Raw genomic sequence first — 23,621 nt, 5'->3', positions numbered from 1 at the left:
TGGGGTTCTGGAGGGGAGAAAACAGGCTGTATTCCGGTCGAGAGAGGGGTCCGCCAGGGATGTGTTCTGGCTCCCACCCTTTTCTCCCTGTATATTAATGGGGTGGTGGAGCACTTACTTAAATTTCCATCTGACGAACCATCCCTGGGGGGGGTATGTATACCGACCCTCCTCTTCGCGGACGACACGCTCCTAATCTCCAAAACCCCTATGGGACTACAGAAACTCTTGGATAACTTCCAATCCTTTTGTACCGACCGAGGCTTGGTCATAAATACCAATAAAACAAAGTACCTCGTCCTTAATCCCCCTAAACAGAAAGTGCGCCCCCCTACTTTAAACACCGAATCCCTGGAAAGGGTGAAAGAATTTGATTATTTAGGGATACGCATTTCTGACAAAATGGATTGGACTCCCCATCTAGATAAGATGCTGCTGAATCATAAAAGGATCACAGGTGCCCTATTAAGGGAGCAACGTTCCAGTTCGTTCAAACCAATAGGAACAGTCCTAGAGATCTATGCCGCCAAAGGTGTCAGCTCTGCGCTTTATGGAGCTGAACTTTGGGGCTTCGCATCTTCTCAAACACTGCAAAAATCTGAGAATAAATTCTGTAGGCAAATAATGTCCCTCCCTCAAAGTACCCCCCTCTTGCCCTTATTTATGGACCTCGGCTGTACTCAGATCGGCGAAATTGCGAAATTTCGCCCTCTCCTATTATGGGCCCGCATTTGGCGGGTAGAGGAACTTAGTGCCTATGCGAGAGGTTTGGAAGAAATAATGGAGTCACCACACTGGGCCAGAGTCAAATGGTTAACTGATATGAAAAATCTATTGTCAAATTTGGGCCTATCAGACTCTTGGTCCAGCAGAACCTCTCCTCCAAAACAAGTTCTTAAAAACCTCTTTCGGGATTGGGTTTGCTCCCAAAGGTATTCCAGCCCATCCATTGGCAGACTCACAGAGGATTTTTTGATGTTTAAAGACTGTCCCAGGCGAGAACCCTATCTAGACACAATCGGGAAACCCTTTGCCCGGTCTTTGTATTTTAAATTCAGAACGGGTACTCTTCCACTGAATACTTTTACCAAAACATGGAAATCCTGTACAGACAAAACTGACCTGTGTCCATCTTGTTCAGCCCACCCAGAGACATTAGCTCATTTTTTATTTGTCTGCAAGGAATATGCCAATCCAAGAAGGGTGTGGCTGAAGAACTTGTGTCGGCAACTTGGAACTAGGAGCCATGCTGAGGCAACCAGGATACTTGTTTCGGATAGCTATGTACCCTATGCTTGTGCCCTAGCAAAATTTTTATTTTGGGCTTGGGCTATTCGAGCCAGAAAGCTTAAATACTCTGTTTAATTTTTTCTTAAACAATATTTATTCTAGTAAATGCTGTACTTCTTGTTATCAACTGGATATGTATCATTAATTTTATCATTACTTTTAAACTGCTTTTATGATAATGACATTTTATCGAAATAAAGCTTTTTGACTTTGACAAATATAATAAGGACAGACACAGCCATAGTTTGTCCTCCACCAAGTCCACCTTTACTACCAATCACACAGATTAGTATTGCTGGATGGTACAACAGCTCCAGAGCAACACCGGGTCAAAGAACATGCAACACTATCGGTTCTTGCTTCAGTAACAGGTTCCGAAGAGGCAGAAGATTTCACCTGAGTCACCAGTCTATTCACTGATGGCTGTGCTAGGCAGTGTCATTGCAGTACTCAGAAAGGAAACTACTCAAAAAACATTTATATTGATCTAATTAATATATCTGAATGAAGGACACTTGCCAAGGAGGCAGCCAAATGCTGTGACGGCACAACTTAATTGGAAACCAATTTATTGTGTATGGGGGCACACAAGTGTTAAGAAATACGACTTGATAGAAATACGTGCAACACCTGGAGTTTTTGGAAATCGTATATGAGAATTCTCGATTTTGCCATTTCGGGCAAAGATTTGAAAAATCTGAAACTCTTACATAGTTTTTAGCTCAGGGCTCTACTTCAGACAGAGATTTTGACATTTAGATTGCACCACGAATCACAGTGGGTCACTCTCTCAGACATTTGAGGGCCATGAAATCCAGCTAGCAAGTATTTCTTCCCGCACAATTAAGCTTTACATTACAAATATTAAATAAGTACATTGCATGAATAAACTCCGTTACCATCCTTGTGACATGATAAACTATCCAAGGTATATCAAGGGAAGAATTAAAGAAAGACAACTTACTACTGATTGCCTTTTTACATTTCCTTTAAACATAGGTTTTCTTAAAAACTTAAATCGAGTACAGCACAGAGCAGTTTAACTTTCAGGCGCAACAAACATTTACATTTAGGATTTGAAGAGGATAATTATCTTTCAATAATTTGATATATGCTTGCTTCAAATCCAACAATTTGCATTTAGCGTGTTGAGGTTGATGGCAAAGCAGTAAAAGCAAAGGATATAAAAGTGTTTTTTAATGTTGTGCCCAACTGAGCATGCTTAATGGCAGTTGTACATACCTGTCCATCTGTTGACTGCGTCTTTAGCAATCTTGTTGGATTGACCTTCAAGGGGAAAAAAAAAAAACAACCGCATTGAGTTAACTTATGCCTCTTCGTTCTTTGTTGAAATAAACTTACATTTTCTTAACAGTACAATGTAGACATGTCACCTTAGTATCCATCAGCATTATACATTAACAGTACTCAAATCTAATCAGTCTTATTTAACGGACGGGAAGTACTAAGATAGGAGAGGCGGGAGTCAGTCGAGAGCTAGTATACATAATATCACCCCCACCCAGTAGATACCTTGCTAAGAATTTCAAATTATATTTTCAATTTCGTCCAAATTAGACAATAGTTTGATTCTCTGTGTGGTTCCAATTTGTAAGCGGGGTTGTCTGTAGTTTTCATAGATGACCTCCGCTCCCCACTCATACATATGTAAGCCCTGCTTAGGTCTACACACATATTGTGTGACAAACAGCAGAGTGAAACAATTGTTCCATTCCCGTAAGGGGCTTTCAGTCCCGTATTGTTCCTTGGTTTTTGTGGACTCAGAAATTGTTGAGTTTGATAAAGGGCATTCAGTTGTTTCATTTATAGATTGCTCATTCACAGTCTGCTATTCAGGTTGATCAGCCATTTCTTTAAGGTAGGTACTGCAGGTTGTCTCCAGTGCCGAAGGATATACGTTTTTGCAGAAGCAAGTCAAGTTGTAAACCGTCTGTGGCTGGTGAATATGGTGCAGTTTGACACATCATGGACAATTGCTAGCAGTTCCCACGAGATTATCAATAAACCATTGGTAGAGAATAAGATTGTTCAGCCTTCTGTCCATACGTCAATAATGTTCATGCTAGCCCATAGACTATGAGTCAAATCACATCCCTCGTTTGCATCCTCAACGTTCGGAGTAATGAAAAAGTTTAGCTTTGAGGAGTGGGATGGGGGACCAATTCCAGTAGAATAACATCCTGAAAAAGAAAAATCTGAGTCAGGATTCTTGGAGATATTAATTGTGTATAACTAACAACCTTTTTCAGTCTTCTGGGTGTCATTTATCTTACCAGAAGAGCTTGGATATGAGGAGGATAGCGGTACAATAACGGTTGTCTATGAATTGACCAGATAACCATTATAAATCCTTAAAGTTCCTAGGTTTTCAATTGGAGAAGTTTGAACATTTGTCAACAGGCTTCTACCTATTCTGGCACAAATACTATGTACTACTTGGCAATATCTCCAATATTGTGTCAGGGTAAAATGGAAGCTTGCTGCTAGGGTGTCAAAATCTATTTTGCTAATGCCAGATTTTCATTTAGTCCATGAGATGGCACAGCAGCCCGCAGTTAATCAATAAGGGGGCTACTTTATGGAGCCACAGATCAATGAGTAGATGTTTACAGTGAGGCTTCCAAGTTTCGAGAATGCATGTCACGCCTCGGTTGTCAGTTACTTGACTTGATGGTCAGTTGTTGCATAAGACATCTATACTGTGTTCGCATCCTGGAATACTATATTTTACATGTTTCCAGGAAGGGGTTTCTGCAGAAGGTGTAATAAAGTATTGTAAATATGAGTTGGGGGACCCTATGCTTACATAGTTCACATCCTTCCGTGTGGGTGTTTAAACTTGCTCATTCTTGATTTCTGAATCCCTCAGATGAAATTAATATTAGTTGAGTCAATAGAGGTAATGAGAGTTCTTTTCATAAGTAAGGTTATTTATTCATTTGGTATTTTGTGTAGAGCGTACTATTACTCAAAAAAGGTGTCTTTGCACTCATTTTTCCCAGTACTTATTTAAACCTATGTGCAGGCACCAGTTTGATTGCTTGAACTCTAACCCAAAAAACAAGTATAGTTGGGACTACTTTTCGAAGTCAGTATGCATTTTGTAGAGGAAAGATACGCCACCACTCCTTCAAAGCCTCTACTTAGCGGTATTCCCACATACATCGTTGGGCACATTTCAAATGGAAGCTCATGTATGCAAGCTCTAGTGGTTCCTCGGTATAGGGGCACAGCTTCACACTTTCCCCAGTTTTTTTGTGCCCTTAAAAAGGAAAACAAGAGCCCAGTTATGCAATTGGTGCTGGTAGGGATATTTGCGGGTCATGTTTTTAAAAATATATTTTTTTATTGAATTTTATGGCAGTGGAAGATTATCTGGTACACAATTAGGATTATATCAACATTGACTAGTTCATCACAGAGAGAAAAAAAGCATTTTTTATATAATTATTACAATGAAAATACAAGCGAAATAATACAGCAAAAGAAGCGATATAAATATACAATATTTGTGATACATAAAATTAATTCCAGACTAAATAAATATATCCAGTTACTGATGGGTGCCCATAATTTTTGTCCAAACATCTTCTTTTTCCGGCCCTTAAATCGGTATAGCGCAGTTTCTAACTGATATATGTTTAATATTTTGGATTGCCAGTGCAAAAAAGCTGGATGATCAGTTTCTAGCCATCGAGATGTTATGCAATATCTATAAACGGACATAGCTATAAATAAGAAACCTTCCTCTTCAATCGTTATAGTATCCATTTGTTCAGCTTGAACTCCTAATATCACTAATTCAGCTGATAGTATTGGTGATGACTCCATTATATTATTGTTTTGCACTTCTAATATAAACTGAGCTAACTACGGGCATAGAAATAGCATATGGACTAGATCGGCAGCCGTGTGTCCACAGCGACTGCAATTAGTGCCTTTTGATACCTGCCATTTCGCTAATTTAAATGGTGTGTGATATAAATCGAAAACAGACATGAAATGTTGGCTTTTGAATGATCCATTGAACAAAACGTTACTAGCCATTTTCAATGATCTTGAAATGTCCACTTGCTCTATTTCGAGGAGTCTGGACCATTTAGCAGAATGAGCCTCTAGATCATCCTCGATTCTGTTAAGCATTAGTTGATAAATCGTACCAATTCTACTTTTTCTCTTACAGCTTTCTAATATATCAATTTTACTCAGAGGACTGACATTTGGCACAACTTTGGTCTCTAAGAAGCTACGGACTTGGAGATATTTAAAAAAATCCCCACTTGTAAGATTATATCTTCCTTGTAAATAGGAAAATGGTACCAATTGCCCGTCCTGAAATAAGTTGCAAAATGAACAAATTTTAAGATTATGCCATTTCTGCATAACAGAATCCCAAAAATTTCAGGAAGCCGAGGTTTCCCCAAAAAAGGCGTATAATAATTCCATTTTATACAAAAGCAGAATTTTTAATTAAATTGTTTCCAAATTTCCCAAGCCGTGATCAAAACTTTAAACTTCGTTTTTTTATAGTAACTCGGTTCAATGAACCTGAGCAAGCATAGCCGAGCTTCAGCTCCGAGTAACATTTCATTGATTGAAGGTGCCATGGCTTCGTCCAGCTTAAAATCTGGGAATATTAAAATACCCATAGTTTTTAGAAAAATTGCCCAATTGTATAAGCGAAAATTGGAGAACCCTAGCCCTCCTTTTTCCTTGGGCATTACACACCATTTGAGAGATCTTCTAGCTCTCCGGAAACCCCATAAGAACTTGGATACAGTTCTATCTATTTTATTAAAGAAAAGAGAAGGGAACAAAAGCGGTATAGTGCAAAATAAATACAAACATTTTGGAAATATAATCATTTTGACAGCATTTGTACAGCCATATAAAGATAAGTGTAGATTATTCAACCTCTTGAGAGTTCGATTGACAGGATACAATAGCGGATCTGTATTCAGCCTAACAATGTCTTCCACTTTAGCTGAAATTGTCACACCAAGATAGGAAGCTGTGGAAGCAAATACTATACCATCAGGTCTGCCTACATCCGAATGAATTACCTGGGTTTTTGCGATGTTTAATTTATATCCGGATTGTTCTCCAAATTCTTGAGCAAGCTCTTTAATTTTTGGTAGGGCAGAAGCGACATCCTTAGTGATAATCGCAACATCATCCGCATAGGCGAATACCTTGTAGGCTATTTGATGTAATACTCCCGGAGGAATCTCATTTTCTTTTATTAATTTATTTAGATAAGGTTCGATATATAGTGCGAACAACAAGGGGGAGCAAGGACATCCTTGCCTCGTCCCCCTTGTAAGCTGAAAAAAGTCAGATATGGCATTAGCTATCCGAATAACTGCTTGTGGATTAGTGTACAATGCCTGCACAGCACAGATAAATTCTCTCGGGAGACCTTTCCAGGCCAAAACAGACCACAAGAATCCCCAGTCAACCCGATCGAAAGCTTTTTCCGCATCAAGCAGAACTAAGCTGACTGGGGATCCCGTGGCCTGTGCCCAATCTAATAAGGTAATGATCCGCTTAAAAAGATCGGTAGTGTCCCGTTTTTTAATAAAACCATGTTGGATTTTAGAGACAACCTTCGGCATTATATTTTCCAGTCTGTTAGCTAATATTTTAGAGAAGATTTTGCTGTCTGATGTAATAAGTAATATCGGCCGATAAGATCCCAGTTCCTCCCCATTCTTCCCTTTCTTCTTAAAGATCACTATAGTAGCCATAGACCAGGATATTGGTGGAAGTCCTTGAAAGGCTTGTTGGAAAATCTTAAGTAGTTCAGATTTAAGCAAATTTCGAAAGGTACGATAAAATTCCAGAGGGATCATATCTGGCCCCATTGCTTTACCAGAAGCTAACCCCAGTATGGCAGATTCGATTTCGTCCCAAGTCCCATCTGTATCATTAATCAAAGAATTATCAATATTATCAATATTAGTCAGATAGTCCAAAGGATCCCTATGTATAGTACTAGCATTATCCGATTTATTATATAATACTTTGTAGTAACCATTGAACGCCTTTAATATCCCAGCTTGGGTTTCTTGAGGTATGCCATCTACATCAATGATTTTAGTTATATCATTCTTAACAGCTTTTTGTCTTAGCCTTTGAGCTAGGATTTTGCCAGTCTGGTCATTAAATTTGTAACATTCTGCCATATGTTGTTTATACTTGATGGTGACCTGATCGGTCAGATAGGCATATAAAACAGCCCGTTCGATGGTTAAGAGGCGTTGGGCTTCCTCAATACCCTGACCACACCTGATATTAGTAGCTAAGTTCAATTCTGCCTTCCTAACTTGATTACATTTATGAATAAATTCCTCATTAATTTTCCTACGCCGGAAGTTCGAATAGCTAATGGTTTCTCCTCTTATAATAGATTTAAAAGTATCCCAGACGGCTTGGATTGAGGCGGTGCCATTGTTTCGTGGAAAAAATTCCTGAATAATTTTAGACATGTGTAACAAATAATCTGCATCTAAAAGAAGACTCCTTTGAAATGACCATGAGTGATTTGAGTTAGAGCTCTGAAGAGGCAACGATATTTCCAGTATGATGGGGTTATTGTGAGAAGTTGGCCTGATGTGCAGTGTTCACTATTCTAGTGATCACTATATATCAGTCCAAACAACCCTTATTGATGATTGGTTGTAAGTCAACCTTATAGACCAGCTATCCTAGTAGCATGGATACGAGCAGTCTAAGGCTAAGACTCTAGAGGGCGTGTTAAGCCAGCTGTTTTACCATCACATTACCCCTTGAACACCCAGTGAAAGGACACCACACAAGTTGTTATGAAAATAAACAGTGTATTTATTTATAACAAGACTACCCTGGCTCTTTATGAGACAGGGAGCTAAGCACACAACAAAACTCTTATGAAAATACTTAAGTTAGCACGTTATACACAAATGCCCGAGGGGCACGAAAAACCATATACTTAAAAAGTGGAATGCGAATTACTAGCAGGTAAGTAACAGTTCTAATAGGCTTTGGAATCGCTAGGACTGGACTAGGGAATCGTTAGATTACTACTAGGAGGCCCAGGGGACTCGGGTGCAGAGTGTGCACTCTCACGCGGGATGCGGGACAAAGTCTATGGAGGCTAGTAAAGGCAAAGTTAGTGTTCACGGGCGAACCCGACCTGGTAGGAAGAAAACGACAGTGGATCCTGACCCTAGGATAGTGAGGCTATGCTGGGACACCGAAGTGCCGAAGTTACCTAGCCCAGGGGCTGCAGCTGCATAGGTCTGAAAAGACGTCGGGGATCTCGTTGCCGGACCAGGAGCCTGGAAGGAAGAAGTTGCTGGCAGGCGACCAGTGAAGAAAAGTTCGATGGATCCAAGCCTGGATCAAGGAAGAAGAAAACCTGAAAGCAGAGGGGACCAAGTTCTTGAATCACTAGCCAGTGATTAAGTGGGCACCAGGATGGCACCGGGCGAAGTCACCGCAGTCAGGTGAGTGGGCGCTGCTGGGCTCTGCAGTCTCTCGGACCAGGAGGCGTTGTCGGCGACCAGGATGGAGGTGCGAGCTGTCCCACGAAGGTTCTTGCTGTCGACGTCGCTGGACCCAGGATTGGGCAACAAGTCTTGGCAAATGCAAGGCCCACGCGGTGGACCTAAAATGGCGTCTTGGGTGGACCAGGAGGGTCCAGGGTACTTCTCCGATGGAGGGAAGCAAGGGCCAGTCTGGAGCAACCAGACCAGCAGCAGAAATGTCGTCGGGCGTCGTCAGGAAGGCCACAAGCCAGCGGGCTAGTAGCCAAACAACGCGGTGAGCAGCAAAAAGCAGAAGGGCCCCACGCAGATCGTGGAGATGCTGGGGGGCTGCTCTTCGGTGCTGGAGCTGCTCAGGGTGGGGGCTTCTCGGACCCCAAAGCACTCACCAGGAATTCACTCGGCGGGCTTGCTGGAAAGAAGTCGTGCAGTCTTGAAGATGGCCGGTCCCTCGAGGTCTCGTCACACCCACGAATCTCAGCGTGACTGATGATGCAGGTAGAGGTCAGAGGTGCCAGGGAAGTCGGTTCTCGTCGAGCTGGGCAGTCGGATTCCGGAGGAAGGACTTGCAGCAGACCGCAGTGTTCTTAGATGGTGCCTGCGGATGCAGGGTGACTACTCCTTAGTCACAAGGGAGAAATCTTAGGAAGAAGTCTTGAGTTCCTTTCGTGGAAAGTAGTTTCAGGATTCAAAGATGATCTGATTTGGAAGGGGGCCAGTCTCTACCTTTATCCTGTAAAAAGGGGCTGGCACGCGACTAAGTCCTGCCCTATGGGTGGGACTAGGAGGGGGGTGGTTACACCCACTTCCTTGGCGGGCTTTTCTCCAGCACAGGGTCTGGAGTGACCCTGGAACTGGTTCCAGCCAGCCTATGCACAGTGAGCACCGGGGTGCCACGTGCAGTCACCTTCCTCTAAAGCCCTGCCTACCTACAATACACAAAACCCTGTCTGGGACGGTGCTGGCACCGCCCCTGGCAGGAAACCCTTTGTCCTTATCTCCTGCTCTGGGAGGACTCCCAGCAGCAGGAGGGCAGACTTGTGTCTCGGTGGCAGCATCCATTTTGTGGATGCTAAGGCTCTGTCTGACTTTAACCGGGGTTAGGGGTTACATACATGTCGTGTCCCTCTAGAAGGGTGGAATGCTAACCCCGTCGCCAGAATTGGCGAGGGGTTAGTATTCCAATTCGTATGACACCTTACTCGACATGTTTTGATAAAGCGATACCAGAGTTGGCACATAACCGCGAGGATTATAATGCACTTAAGAGTATATGGTATGCGATATCATGGAAACGGCTAAGGGATGGATCCCGAAAGCCGCAGACAGGCTCAGCTCATGCCAGAGCACCATCTCACACGATTCCAAGCACTCTGCCTTCAGGATTGTTAAGGCCTGCCATAGGAGTGACTGATAGGAGATCTGTGTGTCCATTTTTAGGGTTAGATATAGGTATACTATATCTAAAGCAAAGGGTGATTACACCACCTTGCCCCATCTGTCAAGCAGCCAGTTGTGTCAGATTTGGATGGCCAGCCAGGGGTGGCATAATACATGCTGCAGCCCCTGGTAGGCCCTGGGTACACCTATGCCCTGGGTACCTAAGGTACACTGTACAGGGACTGATAAGGTGACTCAGTATCCAATTTAGATATGTACCTAAGGTACATGGAATCCATTTTACAGAGAGAGCAGTAGGCCTGGGGCCCTGAATAGCAGGGTCCCAGGTCAACTAAGTCAGAAAACCAGCAAAACACCAGGCAAAAAGTTGGGGCAACCATAGTCAGGGCTCTACCTTCCTACATAACCCCCCCCCCAAACGAAAGGAGATAAGGCTATCCTTGTCCAGGTAAGCCTATATTGCCTAAGTGGCCATATAAGGAAGTACCAGCACTGGCATGGTTACCCCCTATCTCATGGTCCACTAAGCAATCCCTCACCCTAAGGGTGTCTGAGGGTCTCCACCATAGGGAATCTCTACCTGTGGTGTGTTTTGGCAAAGTAAAAGGCTGGTGCTGAAATGGAGTACTGAAGTGAGGCTCCACTAATTTTGGGCTCAGCTTCCTCCAATCATTTTCCACCATAGAGGCCTTTCTTTCCAAGACTGAGTTGTTTTGGGCTCTCAGGGTCAACCTCTGGCTACCTACAGCTGGAGGTTGGGTCCCTCTGTTTGGCTTACTGGAGGGACAGGTCAGGTTTGGGGCCCTCAGGTCCCAGGTTTGGCTGTGCCCAACAGTGTCCATCTGGGGGAGGTCCCTAACTAAATTTAAGGGGGATCCCTCAGGAGTATGTTTTATTTTCACTTGGCTAGGACTACTAGCTTCAGTGCCCTTAATCTGTTGATTGGGGAATTCTTTTGGACAGGGGGCCCTTTGGGGTCCAACACTGGCCTCCCTGACCTCTACAGCCCTGGGCTGACTGAGGCAGGGTAGAGAGGGGCAGGTTACCTGCTCCAGACTGGGTCCCACCTTGGAAGGGTCCACTGACATCAGGGGTTCTGCCAGGCTAGGCCTGACTACCTCTGTGGCAGTTTCTTCACAAGGGGTCAGATCAGTTCCCTGAGGAGGCTGATCCTCTCCTAAAGTCTGGTGGGAGGGAGATTTCTCTTCCTCCTCAATACTCTCTGTCTGAGTGGAGTGATCCATAGTTTCAGGCTTCACAACACTATCATCTGTCTGAGTTTGAGCTGTGGCCATCACAACTCTCCCAACCTTTTAAGGAGGGGGCTCAGTTTGGGTGTGGGCTGTTACCATGACAGCCTTGACAACCTGTTCTGGGAAGGAAGTTGTCTGAGATTGGGTTGTGACTGGCACAACCCTCCTGACCTGTTCAGGGAGGACATCTTGGACTGGGGCTGTGGCTAACACTGCCCCACTAACCTTACCATGGGGGTTTACCATTCTAGAATGGGTTTCTTGCTCTACCTCAGCCCAGGCTGAGGTCTCTAAATCATTCCCCAGTAGGCAATCTACAGGCAAGTTGGATGTCACTGCCACTCTCTTGGGGCCAGTGACCCTTCCCCAGCTGAGATTTACTACTGCCATGGGATGAGTTTTCTTCACTCCATCAATGTTTACCACCTGGTATGTGGCACCAGGTAAAAGTTGCCTTGAGGGGACTAGACTCTCAGTCACCATAGTGATGCTAGCCCCTGTATCTCTATAGGCCTCAACTTTTATACCATTGATGAGGGGCTCCTGTCTGTACTTGCCCAAAGTGTTGGGACAAGTTGTGAAGTTGGCAAACCCCATGCCAGTCTCACAGACAAGAGTATCTAAGTTTGGGGACCTGGTTAGGCCAGAGTCCCCAGGAACTCCCAAAGTAAATGCACCCAAATTCTTGGGGGCACTCCCACCACCTGGGGGATTACTACTAGTAGTAACAGGAGGTTTGGGAATGTTACTTGGGGGTATGTTTTCCTTATTGTTATTCTTTGGGCAACTGCTGTCAGTTTTTAAATGACCCACCTGTTTACAGGGATAACAATAAGGTTTCTTCTGGTTGTTGGAAGGATTCTGGGACCCACCCCCCTCAGAGGATTTTTGGGGCCCTGATGTGGTTTGATCTGTAGATTTATTCCCACCCTTCTCTTGAGGCTTGGTTGATTCCTTTTTCTGGTCACCACCTTGGTTCTTGGGCCTAATCCTGGTTCTGACCCATTTGTCTGCCCTCTTACCCAATTCTTGTGGAGAGGTCAGATCAGAGTCTACCAGGTGCTGGTGTAATAACTGGTTCTGACAATTATTTAAGACTTGCTCTCTCATAATAAGATTATACAATCCTGTGAAGTCAGTAACCTTGCTACCCAGTAGCCAGCCTTCCAAAGCCTTAGTGGCACAATCAACAAAGTCAGACCAGTCCTGAGACTGAGTTTTCTGGGTATCCCTGAACAGCAACCTGTACTGCTCAGTGGTTAAGCCAAACCCATCAACCAGCGCATTTTTCAGGACCTGGTAATTGTTAGCATCCTCAACTCTAGTAGTGAGGAGCTTATCTCTACCTTTGCCATCAAAGGAGAGCCACAGTATAGCTGCCCACTGACTCTGGGGAATGCACTGCACAGTGCAGGCCCTCTCCAGAGCAGCCATCCATTTCTGGATGTCATCCCCTTGCTTAAAGGGGGGCACTATTTTAGTCAGGTGTTTAGTATCTAAACCCTTCTCTCTATCTCTTGGGAGATTGCTGCCACCAGTGGGAGCTAGCCCACTCATCTGCTGCTCTCTTGCCAGGGCAAGCTTCTCTTTGGCCAGGGCAATTTCTTCCCTTTCAATCCTCAGTTCAGCTTGTCTCATCCTAGCTTCATGCTCCCTTCTCTGAGGGGAAGTACATCTCCTCTGTGGAGGATTCCTTCTCCCCTGAGAAGAGGCATTAGAGTGCAGAGATCTATTGGAGTCCCTAGAAAGAGATCTATCCCTCCTAACTCCAAGGTTAGGCCCACTTCGGGTCAGTACTGGGGGGCCCCCAGATCCTAGCCCAAGTAAGTCTAAGTTGGTCCTAGTTAGCCTTCTGACTACCTCAAGACCTTTGTCTACCTCATCCCCAGAGAGTACCTCCTGATCCTCCTCCTCAACTGCTGAATCAGTGTTGGGGAGATCTGGATCCCCAGAGGTTCCCTCTAAGGCCGGCATGTTCTCATGTAACTGAGAAAGCTTTCTGGCATCATATGTCTCTAAGAGACCTATCAGAAAGGGAGTGGTGGGGTTAGACCCCTGCTTCAGTTTTCTGGAGACACAGATTTGTCTCATCTCCTGGAAACTGAGAGCTGCATATCTTGAAGTGACCTGTGGAGGGTCAACACTGACCAGGGGAGTCTCAGTAGATTCTCCCTGGGTAGACATGCTTTTCTAGTGAGGTGTAAGTGGTGCACTTACCTACACTATATGTTTGCCTACTGATCCCTTGCTAGAGTTGTAGTTTAGGGTGTGCTAGGCCCTAGGAGCTACAACAGCTGGTTCAGTAGAACTCAGAGTATTCTAAGCTAAGTTATATGTACCTTTAGTACTTATGTGATCTTTCACAAGATATTCTTAGGGCATGTGTGGTAAAACAACAGCAAGCTCAAATCCCAACCGCTGCCCACCAATGTGAGAAGTTGGCCTGATGTGCAGTGTTCACTATTCTAGTGATCACTATATATCAGTCCAAACAACCCTTATTGATGATTGGTTGTAAGTCAACCTTATAGACCAGCTATCCTAGTAGCATGGATACGAGCAGTCTAAGGCTAAGACTCTAGAGGGCGTGTTAAGCCAGCTGTTTTACCATCACATTACCCCTTGAACACCCAGTGAAAGGACACCACACAAGTTGTTATGAAAATAAACAGTGTATTTATTTATAACAAGACTACCCTGGCTCTTTATGAGACAGGGAGCTAAGCACACAACAAAACTCTTATGAAAATACTTAAGTTAGCACGTTATACACAAATGCCCGAGGGGCACGAAAAACCATATACTTAAAAAGTGGAATGCGAATTACTAGCAGGTAAGTAACAGTTCTAATAGCAGGGGTGGGGGAATCATATCGCCCGACGCCCGAGCCATGTTGATTTTGACCACGGGCAAGAAGATTTAATGTCAATTTTGTCCGATGGACAACTAGACATTAAACCGCATACATAATACAGGCTGCGGGCACTCTGGGACTCGCAGCCAATCAGAAAGGCTGCCAGGGAGCCGAGACGATTTTGAGGCCTGTGATTGGCTAGCAGCCCATGACTAGGCTCTAGCCAGTGATTGGATGGGGGACCAAAACGTCAGTCGTCAGTCGCAGAAAGCGGTAGTCTCGGCAATCGGGTGTCTCGCTTTCTCAGGCTCAATGGGGTGGACGTGCAGAACCACGAGGAAGCGGTCTCAATTTTAACACACGAGGGTAGCAGAAATATCTCGGTGCTGGTGGCGCGACCCGAGACAGAGGTGAGGAGAAAGGGTGGCATTAATGTTATCACTTGCCAAGTGAGCTTGCGGCACCATGCGCGGGGCGTAGGAGTACAGTTAACTTTTTCCTCTCTGCTCGCGAAGGAAAGAACAAATGCAAAGATTCTCCTCAGAGCTCAACAGATTGCAGTTAAAATAATGCATTATGCTACTGCTCAGTTCAGATTGCACGAGAGAAAATAGAGCGCGCTAACTTGGGTTTTGGAGCGGACTGTTCTGCAAGTGGAGCTCTGCTATGCAACGGCTCATTTATACTAAATGTGGTGTTAAAGAATTGTACCGGGTTGTAAACATTTCAAATTCCCGTGATCAGTATCTCAGCTACACCACACATAGCTTTAAAGCAAATGAGCAAGATGTTTGTTTTATCTCGTACTGCCCGTAACAGCTGGTGGATTTTAAAAGTGAAAGGGCAGATGGGTGATTTATATTCATTTCCTTTAGGGACTGAAGCTGCTATCTGTTACCTGTAAAGTGCCTGATCGAAGTCTGCTACTTTTTGTCTGGATGAGAATTGAGGTGGTGAACAGTGAACCGCTGTATGCTGTTACATAATATATGTAAAGACGAAAAGCTGTTGAAATTCTAGTGTTATGAATCAGTCCCATATCTCAGAAACTCATTAATTGGTGGGCTGAGTGTGCGCCTCACATTGCACACTCTGTGACATGAGTTAACACTATCAGTCGCATTCACACTCCCTCGCCTTATTTTTCTCTCACGGGCCGAGGTTTCATTCTCTCTTTCCTGCTATTTTTCAGAACATGTGTCTGTTCAACTTCATTTTAAAATAAATGCTTGGTTCGTGAGGATCGAAAGTGCTGCCTGCAGCCACATGCTGCAAGCACATCGGCCCTGTCTCTTCCGCCCCAAATCCCCCTCCTAAACTGTTCCTCACACCTCATTACTAGCAGTTTAACAGTTTGACTTGTATTGTTCAAACCACTTCAGTCCGATCAGAGGACGCCTGGCACCCCTCCCCCTTGTGCACATTACGTGTTGAGTGTTCGTAGGGAACACATTGTCTGCTTTCTTCCAGGAGGCTACAAAAAGTTTCCAACTAGTGCCCTAAAGTCATTTGTGATAATTGTGTGTATTTACGAGCTAAGACGGAATTGGTGTAATTCATGTTATTGCATTGAAAATCGGGCAAGTTCCCCTAACACTCACCTGACACAGAATGTTCTTTCTGTGGGCCGCACAGAAGGCATGCAGAATGTGCAAGATTATTGAATGTGAAGATAGTACTCTGGAGTAGCATAGTGAAATGTACTGCTTTCAGTCTTGGAACCCGCAAACCTTAGTTATATTCTGGTTTTAGCAGGTGCAATTCTGCTCTAAAACGACTCTCTCCCTGGTCTCGGACTGTGTGCGTCATAAAAAAAATTAAAAATGTACTGTGCATGAGTGCACAACCCAGTAATACCCCACTAACTACTAGTCCCTGCACCGTTTTCACAGACTCCATGCACACAATTCGGTTCTTGCTAAAGCACCTCAACGTAGGGTGTTTCTGATGTTATATAAATGTTCTCTAATCCCTCCTGTTGACCCAGGGAGTTAGACTAAATCAACTACAAAACATGCAATAAAGATACCAAGCACTCCACACTTCCTTGCACTAATACAGGCTCACATGCAGTCGTATTGCTCACATTCTCCCCCTCCCCTTCTCCCTCTCCAGCAGGTGCATCAACTCTTCAAACTAGCGTACTTGGTTTGGAGCCTGAGGCAGGCACATTGCAAACAGATCACTGAAGAAAACACCGACCCTGATGATCTAACCCACTGGGGTCAGAGCATGTGGGACCTGCAGGTGTCTCTTTACCTTGTATGTGACAGCAGGTTCAAAAGCCCACCAAATTACCATATTCATATATATCTATGGCACGTAGGTTATAAACCAATCACTGCAGCAGACTCTCAACCTCCTTAGCTGCCCTCCTATCGGGAATGGAGGCTGTTATCAGAAAGTGTCACAGTTTGCCTTTGATGCAATCAGATTTTCTCAAGCTATCTTTAGGCAAAGAGCCCTGAATGCTTGGGTACGTTAGAGGTACATTACGAATGTTTAGACTGTTGTCCTCCGTCCCCCTATTGCTTGCTGCCCCTGAACCTCATGCCCAGCACAAAATCACTCTCGATGCTTGCACTCGCCCAGCCACATTCTTTTTTTTATTCTGACTACAGAAATGTTTTTCAGGGGATCTCCGGGTCATAACCCCACATTGTCACTAGTTCAGTGTCACTACTAGGTGGCATCAAAGCCTCCAGGACAGGCCCCTGCGGATAAAGAGCTGTTTCATTTCCCCTTTCACATGCGGTGACCAGAAACTCCTTCAGCAGAGACCCTGTGTACATGCATCTCACAGCCTCCACCTCTACCCCAATTAATCAAGGGCTGGTCCGGCTCTTTTGACAGTTTGTCTCTGGTGGAGTTGAGTGTCCTGCAAGATGGATGCTTGTGGCTAGCATCAGAACTCTGCAGCAAAACCTGCACAGTCACCGTTGCACAGGGATGCATGTGCAGTCTGCACACGTGGGTGCCAGTGCCTAGGACGGTCTGTCAGAGATTCTTGCCTGCTCTGCTAAATGTTAATGGGTTGGTCAGTGCATGAACTAATAGAGGTTTCTTAATATTTGGGGAGAGGAGTTGGCCTAACGGCCAGGGCGGTCGACCTCGAATCTGGGGAACTGGGTTCAAGTCTCTGCAATGACGCTGAACATCCTGTGATTCTGGGCAAAGCACTCAATCTCCCCGTGCCTGACAAAAATGAATGTGTCCTCATGTAACGCAACTGGTGCTATGTAAAGCGCCCTGATACCCAATTCGGGTCAAGTTCACGCTGTATAAAACTCTGTAAAATAAACAAAAATCACACTGATTAACATAACTTTAATTTCAACTAAAGCTGTCCATTATTATACATGTAGTTACCTGAAGGTCAAAGACCACAAAAAGTTAGAAAATATTTGTTTTTTTAGCCACTACCTTGACCCCGCCCCAGACTCGCTAACCCTGCCTCCTCAGTTTCATGTAGCATCACAGTTCCCATGTTTTTTTTTATGCACTTCAACTACTGAGCAGACAGGTCGCAGGCTGTGCCTGCTACCACTGTTGCACTCACACTGCCCTCTGAATACAGTATTCAGGACTTGCTGCCATGGGGTTTGGAGAGCAGGGCAGGAGAAGAGGTAGGTGGAGGGCCTCCTGTCATAGACTCCAGACTGAGTGAAGGGAGCAAAGAGTCCCCTTATTTTAAAGAGAGTGGGGCTGCCCCACCATTTTACCAACCACCATCCTTATGCCCTTCACACACAGATACCTACCCAGCTCCCAACTCCCCAGTTACACTCTGCACTTCTTGATTTACTGTCTTTTCAAAGTAACACTCCTTCCCTTCGCTATGAGACTAACGTTTGCTTTCCAGCTGTGTGAGTATAATGATTTCACTGGTGCTACATGTCCTACATATCTAAGAGAGACAAACTTGAACATCAAGTGGTGAGCTGCACTTTTTCATGTTAGGGTAGCTTATTCAGCTGCTGCCATTACTCTATGCAAGAGAGAACCCTGTACTGCTACTGCCAGTGCTGCATATGCTCTTTGTGTGGGAGAAGAATGTAGAGATGTACAGGTCAGTGCACAATAATATACACACACATCACCTGACCAGAAGTATAAAAGGATAGATTGATTTAACTGCCTATTACTGTCTCTTGTGTATTTGTACTTGCGTATACTGCCGCAGTGAGCCACAGCACATCTGCTATGCGATTTTGCTGCCCCATGAACTGTTCATAAACTCTGCCAAGAAGTGCAGCTATTCCCATTCACAAGTTTATCAGGGCATCACATCCGAGTATTTTTGAAGCTGGACAGCTAGGAGTTCGCCCTATGATGGAGAACACCCTTCTATCCTACAGGTTCATTTTTCGACAAAGTCTTGTCTGTGCCCAAAAAACTTCAAGAAATGTAGTCAATTATAAGTCTGCACACTGCCTTTAAGTACTACTTCTCTTCATATGAAAATGTGTTACATGCAAATTAGTTGATAATTGGGTGAAGTACACACTGACACATCTGCACGCATGCTGTACAACCACCCACTACAACATTGCATTTAAGAGTGCATGACCATGCATTGCATCATTGGACTTGCACTTGAAATATATATTGCATAATATGTTGCACTGATTGCATTGCAGGTTCTCTTCGTGTAGACCTCCCTTAGTAATTTATGGAATAGGCGGGGCAAGCAGTGACCTTCCCAGGACAAGTAGATTTGTGTAACATTTTGTCCCTTGGCCAAGTAGATTTTTGAAAAATTTCCACACCCCTGTAATAGGCTTTGGAATCGCTAGGACTGGACTAGGGAATCGTTAGATTACTACTAGGAGGCCCAGGGGACTCGGGTGCAGAGTGTGCACTCTCACGCAGGATGCGGGACAAAGTCTATGGAGGCTAGTAAAGGCAAAGTTAGTGTTCACGGGCGAACCCGACCTGGTAGGAAGAAAACGACAGTGGATCCTGACCCTAGGATAGTGAGGCTATGCTGGGACACCGAAGTGCCGAAGTTACCTAGCCCAGGGGCTGCAGCTGCATAGGTCTGAAAAGACGTCGGGGATCTCGTTGCCGGACCAGGAGCCTGGAAGGAAGAAGTTGCTGGCAGGCGACCAGTGAAGAAAAGTTCGATGGATCCAAGCCTGGATCAAGGAAGAAGAAAACCTGAAAGCAGAGGGGACCAAGTTCTTGAATCACTAGCCAGTGATTAAGTGGGCACCAGGATGGCACCGGGCGAAGTCACCGCAGTCAGGTGAGTGGGCGCTGCTGGGCTCTACAGTCTCTCGGACCAGGAGGCGTTGTCGGCGACCAGGATGGAGGTGCGAGCTGTCCCACGAAGGTTCTTGCTGTCGACGTCGCTGGACCCAGGATTGGGCAACAAGTCTTGGCAAATGCAAGGCCCACGCGGTGGACCTAAAATGGCGTCTTGGGTGGACCAGGAGGGTCCAGGGTACTTCTCCGATGGAGGGAAGCAAGGGCCAGTCTGGAGCAACCAGACCAGCAGCAGAAATGTCGTCGGGCGTCGTCAGGAAGGCCACAAGCCAGCGGGCTAGTAGCCAAACAACGCGGTGAGCAGCAAAAAGCAGAAGGGCCCCACGCAGATCGTGGAGATGCTGGGGGGCTGCTCTTCGGTGCTGGAGCTGCTCAGGGTGGGGGCTTCTCGGACCCCAAAGCACTCACCAGGAATTCACTCGGCGGGCTTGCTGGAAAGAAGTCGTGCAGTCTTGAAGATGGCCGGTCCCTCGAGGTCTCGTCACACCCACGAATCTCAGCGTGACTGATGATGCAGGTAGAGGTCAGAGGTGCCAGGGAAGTCGGTTCTCGTCGAGCTGGGCAGTCGGATTCCGGAGGAAGGACTTGCAGCAGACCGCAGTGTTCTTAGATGGTGCCTGCGGATGCAGGGTGACTACTCCTTAGTCACAAGGGAGAAATCTTAGGAAGAAGTCTTGAGTTCCTTTCGTGGAAAGTAGTTTCAGGATTCAAAGATGATCTGATTTGGAAGGGGGCCAGTCTCTACCTTTATCCTGTAAAAAGGGGCTGGCACGCGACTAAGTCCTGCCCTATGGGTGGGACTAGGAGGGGGGTGGTTACACCCACTTCCTTGGCGGGCTTTTCCCCAGCACAAGGTCTGGAGTGACCCTGGAACTGGTTCCAGCCAGCCTATGCACAGTGAGCACCGGGGTGCCACGTGCAGTCACCTTCCTCTAAAGCCCTGCCTACCTACAATACACAAAACCCTGTCTGGGACGGTGCTGGCACCGCCCCTGGCAGGAAACCCTTTGTCCTTATCTCCTGCTCTGGGAGGACTCCCAGCAGCAGGAGGGCAGACTTGTGTCTCGGTGGCAGCATCCATTTTGTGGATGCTAAGGCTCTGTCTGACTTTAACCGGGGTTAGGGGTTACATACATGTCGTGTCCCTCTAGAAGGGTGGAATGCTAACCCCGTCGCCAGAATTGGCGAGGGGTTAGTATTCCAATTCGTATGACACCTTACTCGACATGTTTTGATAAAGCGATACCAGAGTTGGCACATAACCGCGAGGATTATAATGCACTTAAGAGTATATGGTATGCGATATCATGGAAACGGCTAAGGGATGGATCCCGAAAGCCGCAGACAGGCTCAGCTCATGCCAGAGCACCATCTCACACGATTCCAAGCACTCTGCCTTCAGGATTGTTAAGGCCTGCCATAGGAGTGACTGATAGGAGATCTGTGTGTCCATTTTTAGGGTTAGATATAGGTATACTATATCTAAAGCAAAGGGTGATTACACCACCTTGCCCCAGCTGTCAAGCAGCCAGTTGTGTCAGATTTGGATGGCCAGCCAGGGGTGGCATAATACATGCTGCAGCCCCTGGTAGGCCCTGGGTACACCTATGCCCTGGGTACCTAAGGTACACTGTACAGGGACTGATAAGGTGACTCAGTATCCAATTTAGATATGTACCTAAGGTACATGGAATCCATTTTACAGAGAGAGCAGTAGGCCTGGGGCCCTGAATAGCAGGGTCCCAGGTCAACTAAGTCAGAAAACCAGCAAAACACCAGGCAAAAAGTTGGGGCAACCATAGTCAGGGCTCTACCTTCCTACAGTTATGATCTGAGACTACCATAATATCAATATTAAACTTCTCCCAAAAAAGGACGAGATAAAAAAATAATCTAACTGAACAAACTTCCGATGTGGTGATGAAAAAAATGTATAGCCGGGGTCAGTAGGTTGGTGTCTATTCCAAGCATCAAAAAGCCCGTTATCTAATACTAACGTTCGCAAAGCACTGAATGTCCTATCTTTTCGTCCTTCATACCTCCCTGGTGACCGAATATTATATTCAGCTTCCATATGGATATTTAAATCTCCACAGAGAATGAGGGGTTGGGGCCAAGAGGCTAGTTCTAAATTAACTGTATTAAACAACTCATTATCATCCAAATTTGGACCATATAAACAACATAATGAAAATGTATTACCCGCTATAATTATTTCCACTAGTCCCCATCTCCCCCATTTATCAGCTGAAGTTCTGATACATTTTCCGACCTCTTGTCTCATAAGTATCGCAATACCTCTTTTTACCCCTGTCTGCTTAGAACAAACTAAAAGATTAAGCCCCAGTCTGTGTAGTATATTCCGTTTGCCCCAGGGAATATGCGTCTCTTGTAGACACAAAATGTCAATTCGAAAAAATTGAATTAATTTGTACAGAATCCCAATCTTTTTTGGGTCATTCAGACCATTAATATTAAGTGTACATATTTTAATTTTTTTAATCATGATAACATAAAATTAGAGCCAAGCCTGGAATCATTAATTTTGATCGACCAACACTCAGACCAAAGAACACATGCTGTATTAATCTGTCTAACAATATGTACCACAAAATCTACCACTGCCTTACACCCCCACCGTCCACCTACCCCCCTTCCCAACACACCCCCACCCACAAAACCCACCCCCCTCCCACCTCCCCAACATATGAGGCTCAGGAACCATCAGTTCCTGTGTAGTATGGATGCCATGTCCTCCCGCCCCGAGAACCCCGGAAAGAAGGAAAAAAAGAAATAAGAAAAAAGTCATATAGTAGTCAAAGAGCTGGGTAATAGAAAGCTATCAGTAGCAGCATATTTAAATGTGAATATTCCTATATCAATTCTATCACTATTCATCGTTCATCTAATAGTGAGAATAACGATAGTAGTACCAGTACAATATATTTAGAGTATGAGTTTCTCAATTAATCAGATCATTGTTTAGACCTTATAAAGACTCTAAAAACTCCTTTGCTTTCATTTCTGAGAGAAAAAATTTGGTTTGCCCTTTAACCACAATTTTTAATTTGGCTGGATTCTGCAAGAATACAGTGGCCCCCTTTTTTTGGAACTCTGGTATTAGTTGCCTTAAGTGCCAGCGCTGGGATACTGTAGCCTGGCAGAAATAAGGTCGTACAAAAAATGAGCAATTCTTAGCCACAGCTTTTTTATCGGGACGGGCTAAACTATAAATTTCTTCCCTTGCAAGAAAATTATGGAAACAGACTAGTATAGCCCTGGGATATCCCTCCTCGCCGGACCTAGGCTTCCTGATATTGAATGGGAATCTGTGCGCTCTTTGCACTTCTTTTGACCAATCCCATGAAACAGTCATGAGTATGTCATTATGACAGAGCATGGGGGAATCTGATTTTGCAAAACATGCCATTGAACTCAGCTGCTTTGGTCTATTTGCGGATGGATCCTATTTAACAGACACTGAAGGAAATTTGCATACAGCTTATGCGGTTTGCACATTAACGTACATTGCTAAAGCATCATATTTGTACAATGTGTTTCCTGCACAGGCTGACGAGAGTCTGTTGTATTGCTTGTGCACAAAATGTTGCAATTTACACTTGTAGTCAGTACTTCTTTGGAGTTGTTTTATGAATGTGTCTAGTTGTAGTCACAGTGTAGCTTCATGACCTCCGGTATGACACGAACTCGAAAAGGTTCAATTATTGATTTATTTTGATCTTTGAGATTACCATCTAAAATTGCAGTTGTGAAATGCTAAGCACATGAACGTGGGAGTGATTCTGTCACTTAAGGCAGTTGCACGTTACTATGCAAAACTGGTTACTGCATTGCCAATGGGGGCAGATAATCACCTGGCACTCATTTTTGCTTGAGTGTCAATACAAACGTAGGATGATTTGAGGTAAGTACAAAATACAAAGTCAGATGACAAAAATAAAGAATGGGGAAAAGCAGGATGCAAACAAAGTCAAGATGGTTTATGGA

General features: G+C 44.8%; 1 protein-coding gene across 1 annotated transcript in view; it reads right to left on the bottom strand.

The window, feature by feature from the left end:
* MND1 (meiotic nuclear divisions 1) overlaps positions 1–23,621 on the bottom strand; it is a 387,648-nt gene that overhangs the window by 13,198 nt on the left and 350,829 nt on the right. Inside the window, exon 7 of the mRNA XM_078676946.1 lies at positions 2,533–2,577. Coding sequence (XP_078533072.1) covers positions 2,533–2,577 — 45 coding nt within the window. The remainder of the gene's footprint in view (positions 1–2,532; positions 2,578–23,621) is intronic.

Source organism: Lissotriton helveticus, chromosome 2_1 (assembly GCF_964261635.1).
Source record: "Lissotriton helveticus chromosome 2_1, aLisHel1.1, whole genome shotgun sequence".
NCBI lineage: Eukaryota > Metazoa > Chordata > Amphibia > Caudata > Salamandridae > Lissotriton > Lissotriton helveticus.
Note: the sequence above shows the minus strand (reverse complement) of the source record. Positions and strands in the feature narration are given on the sequence as shown.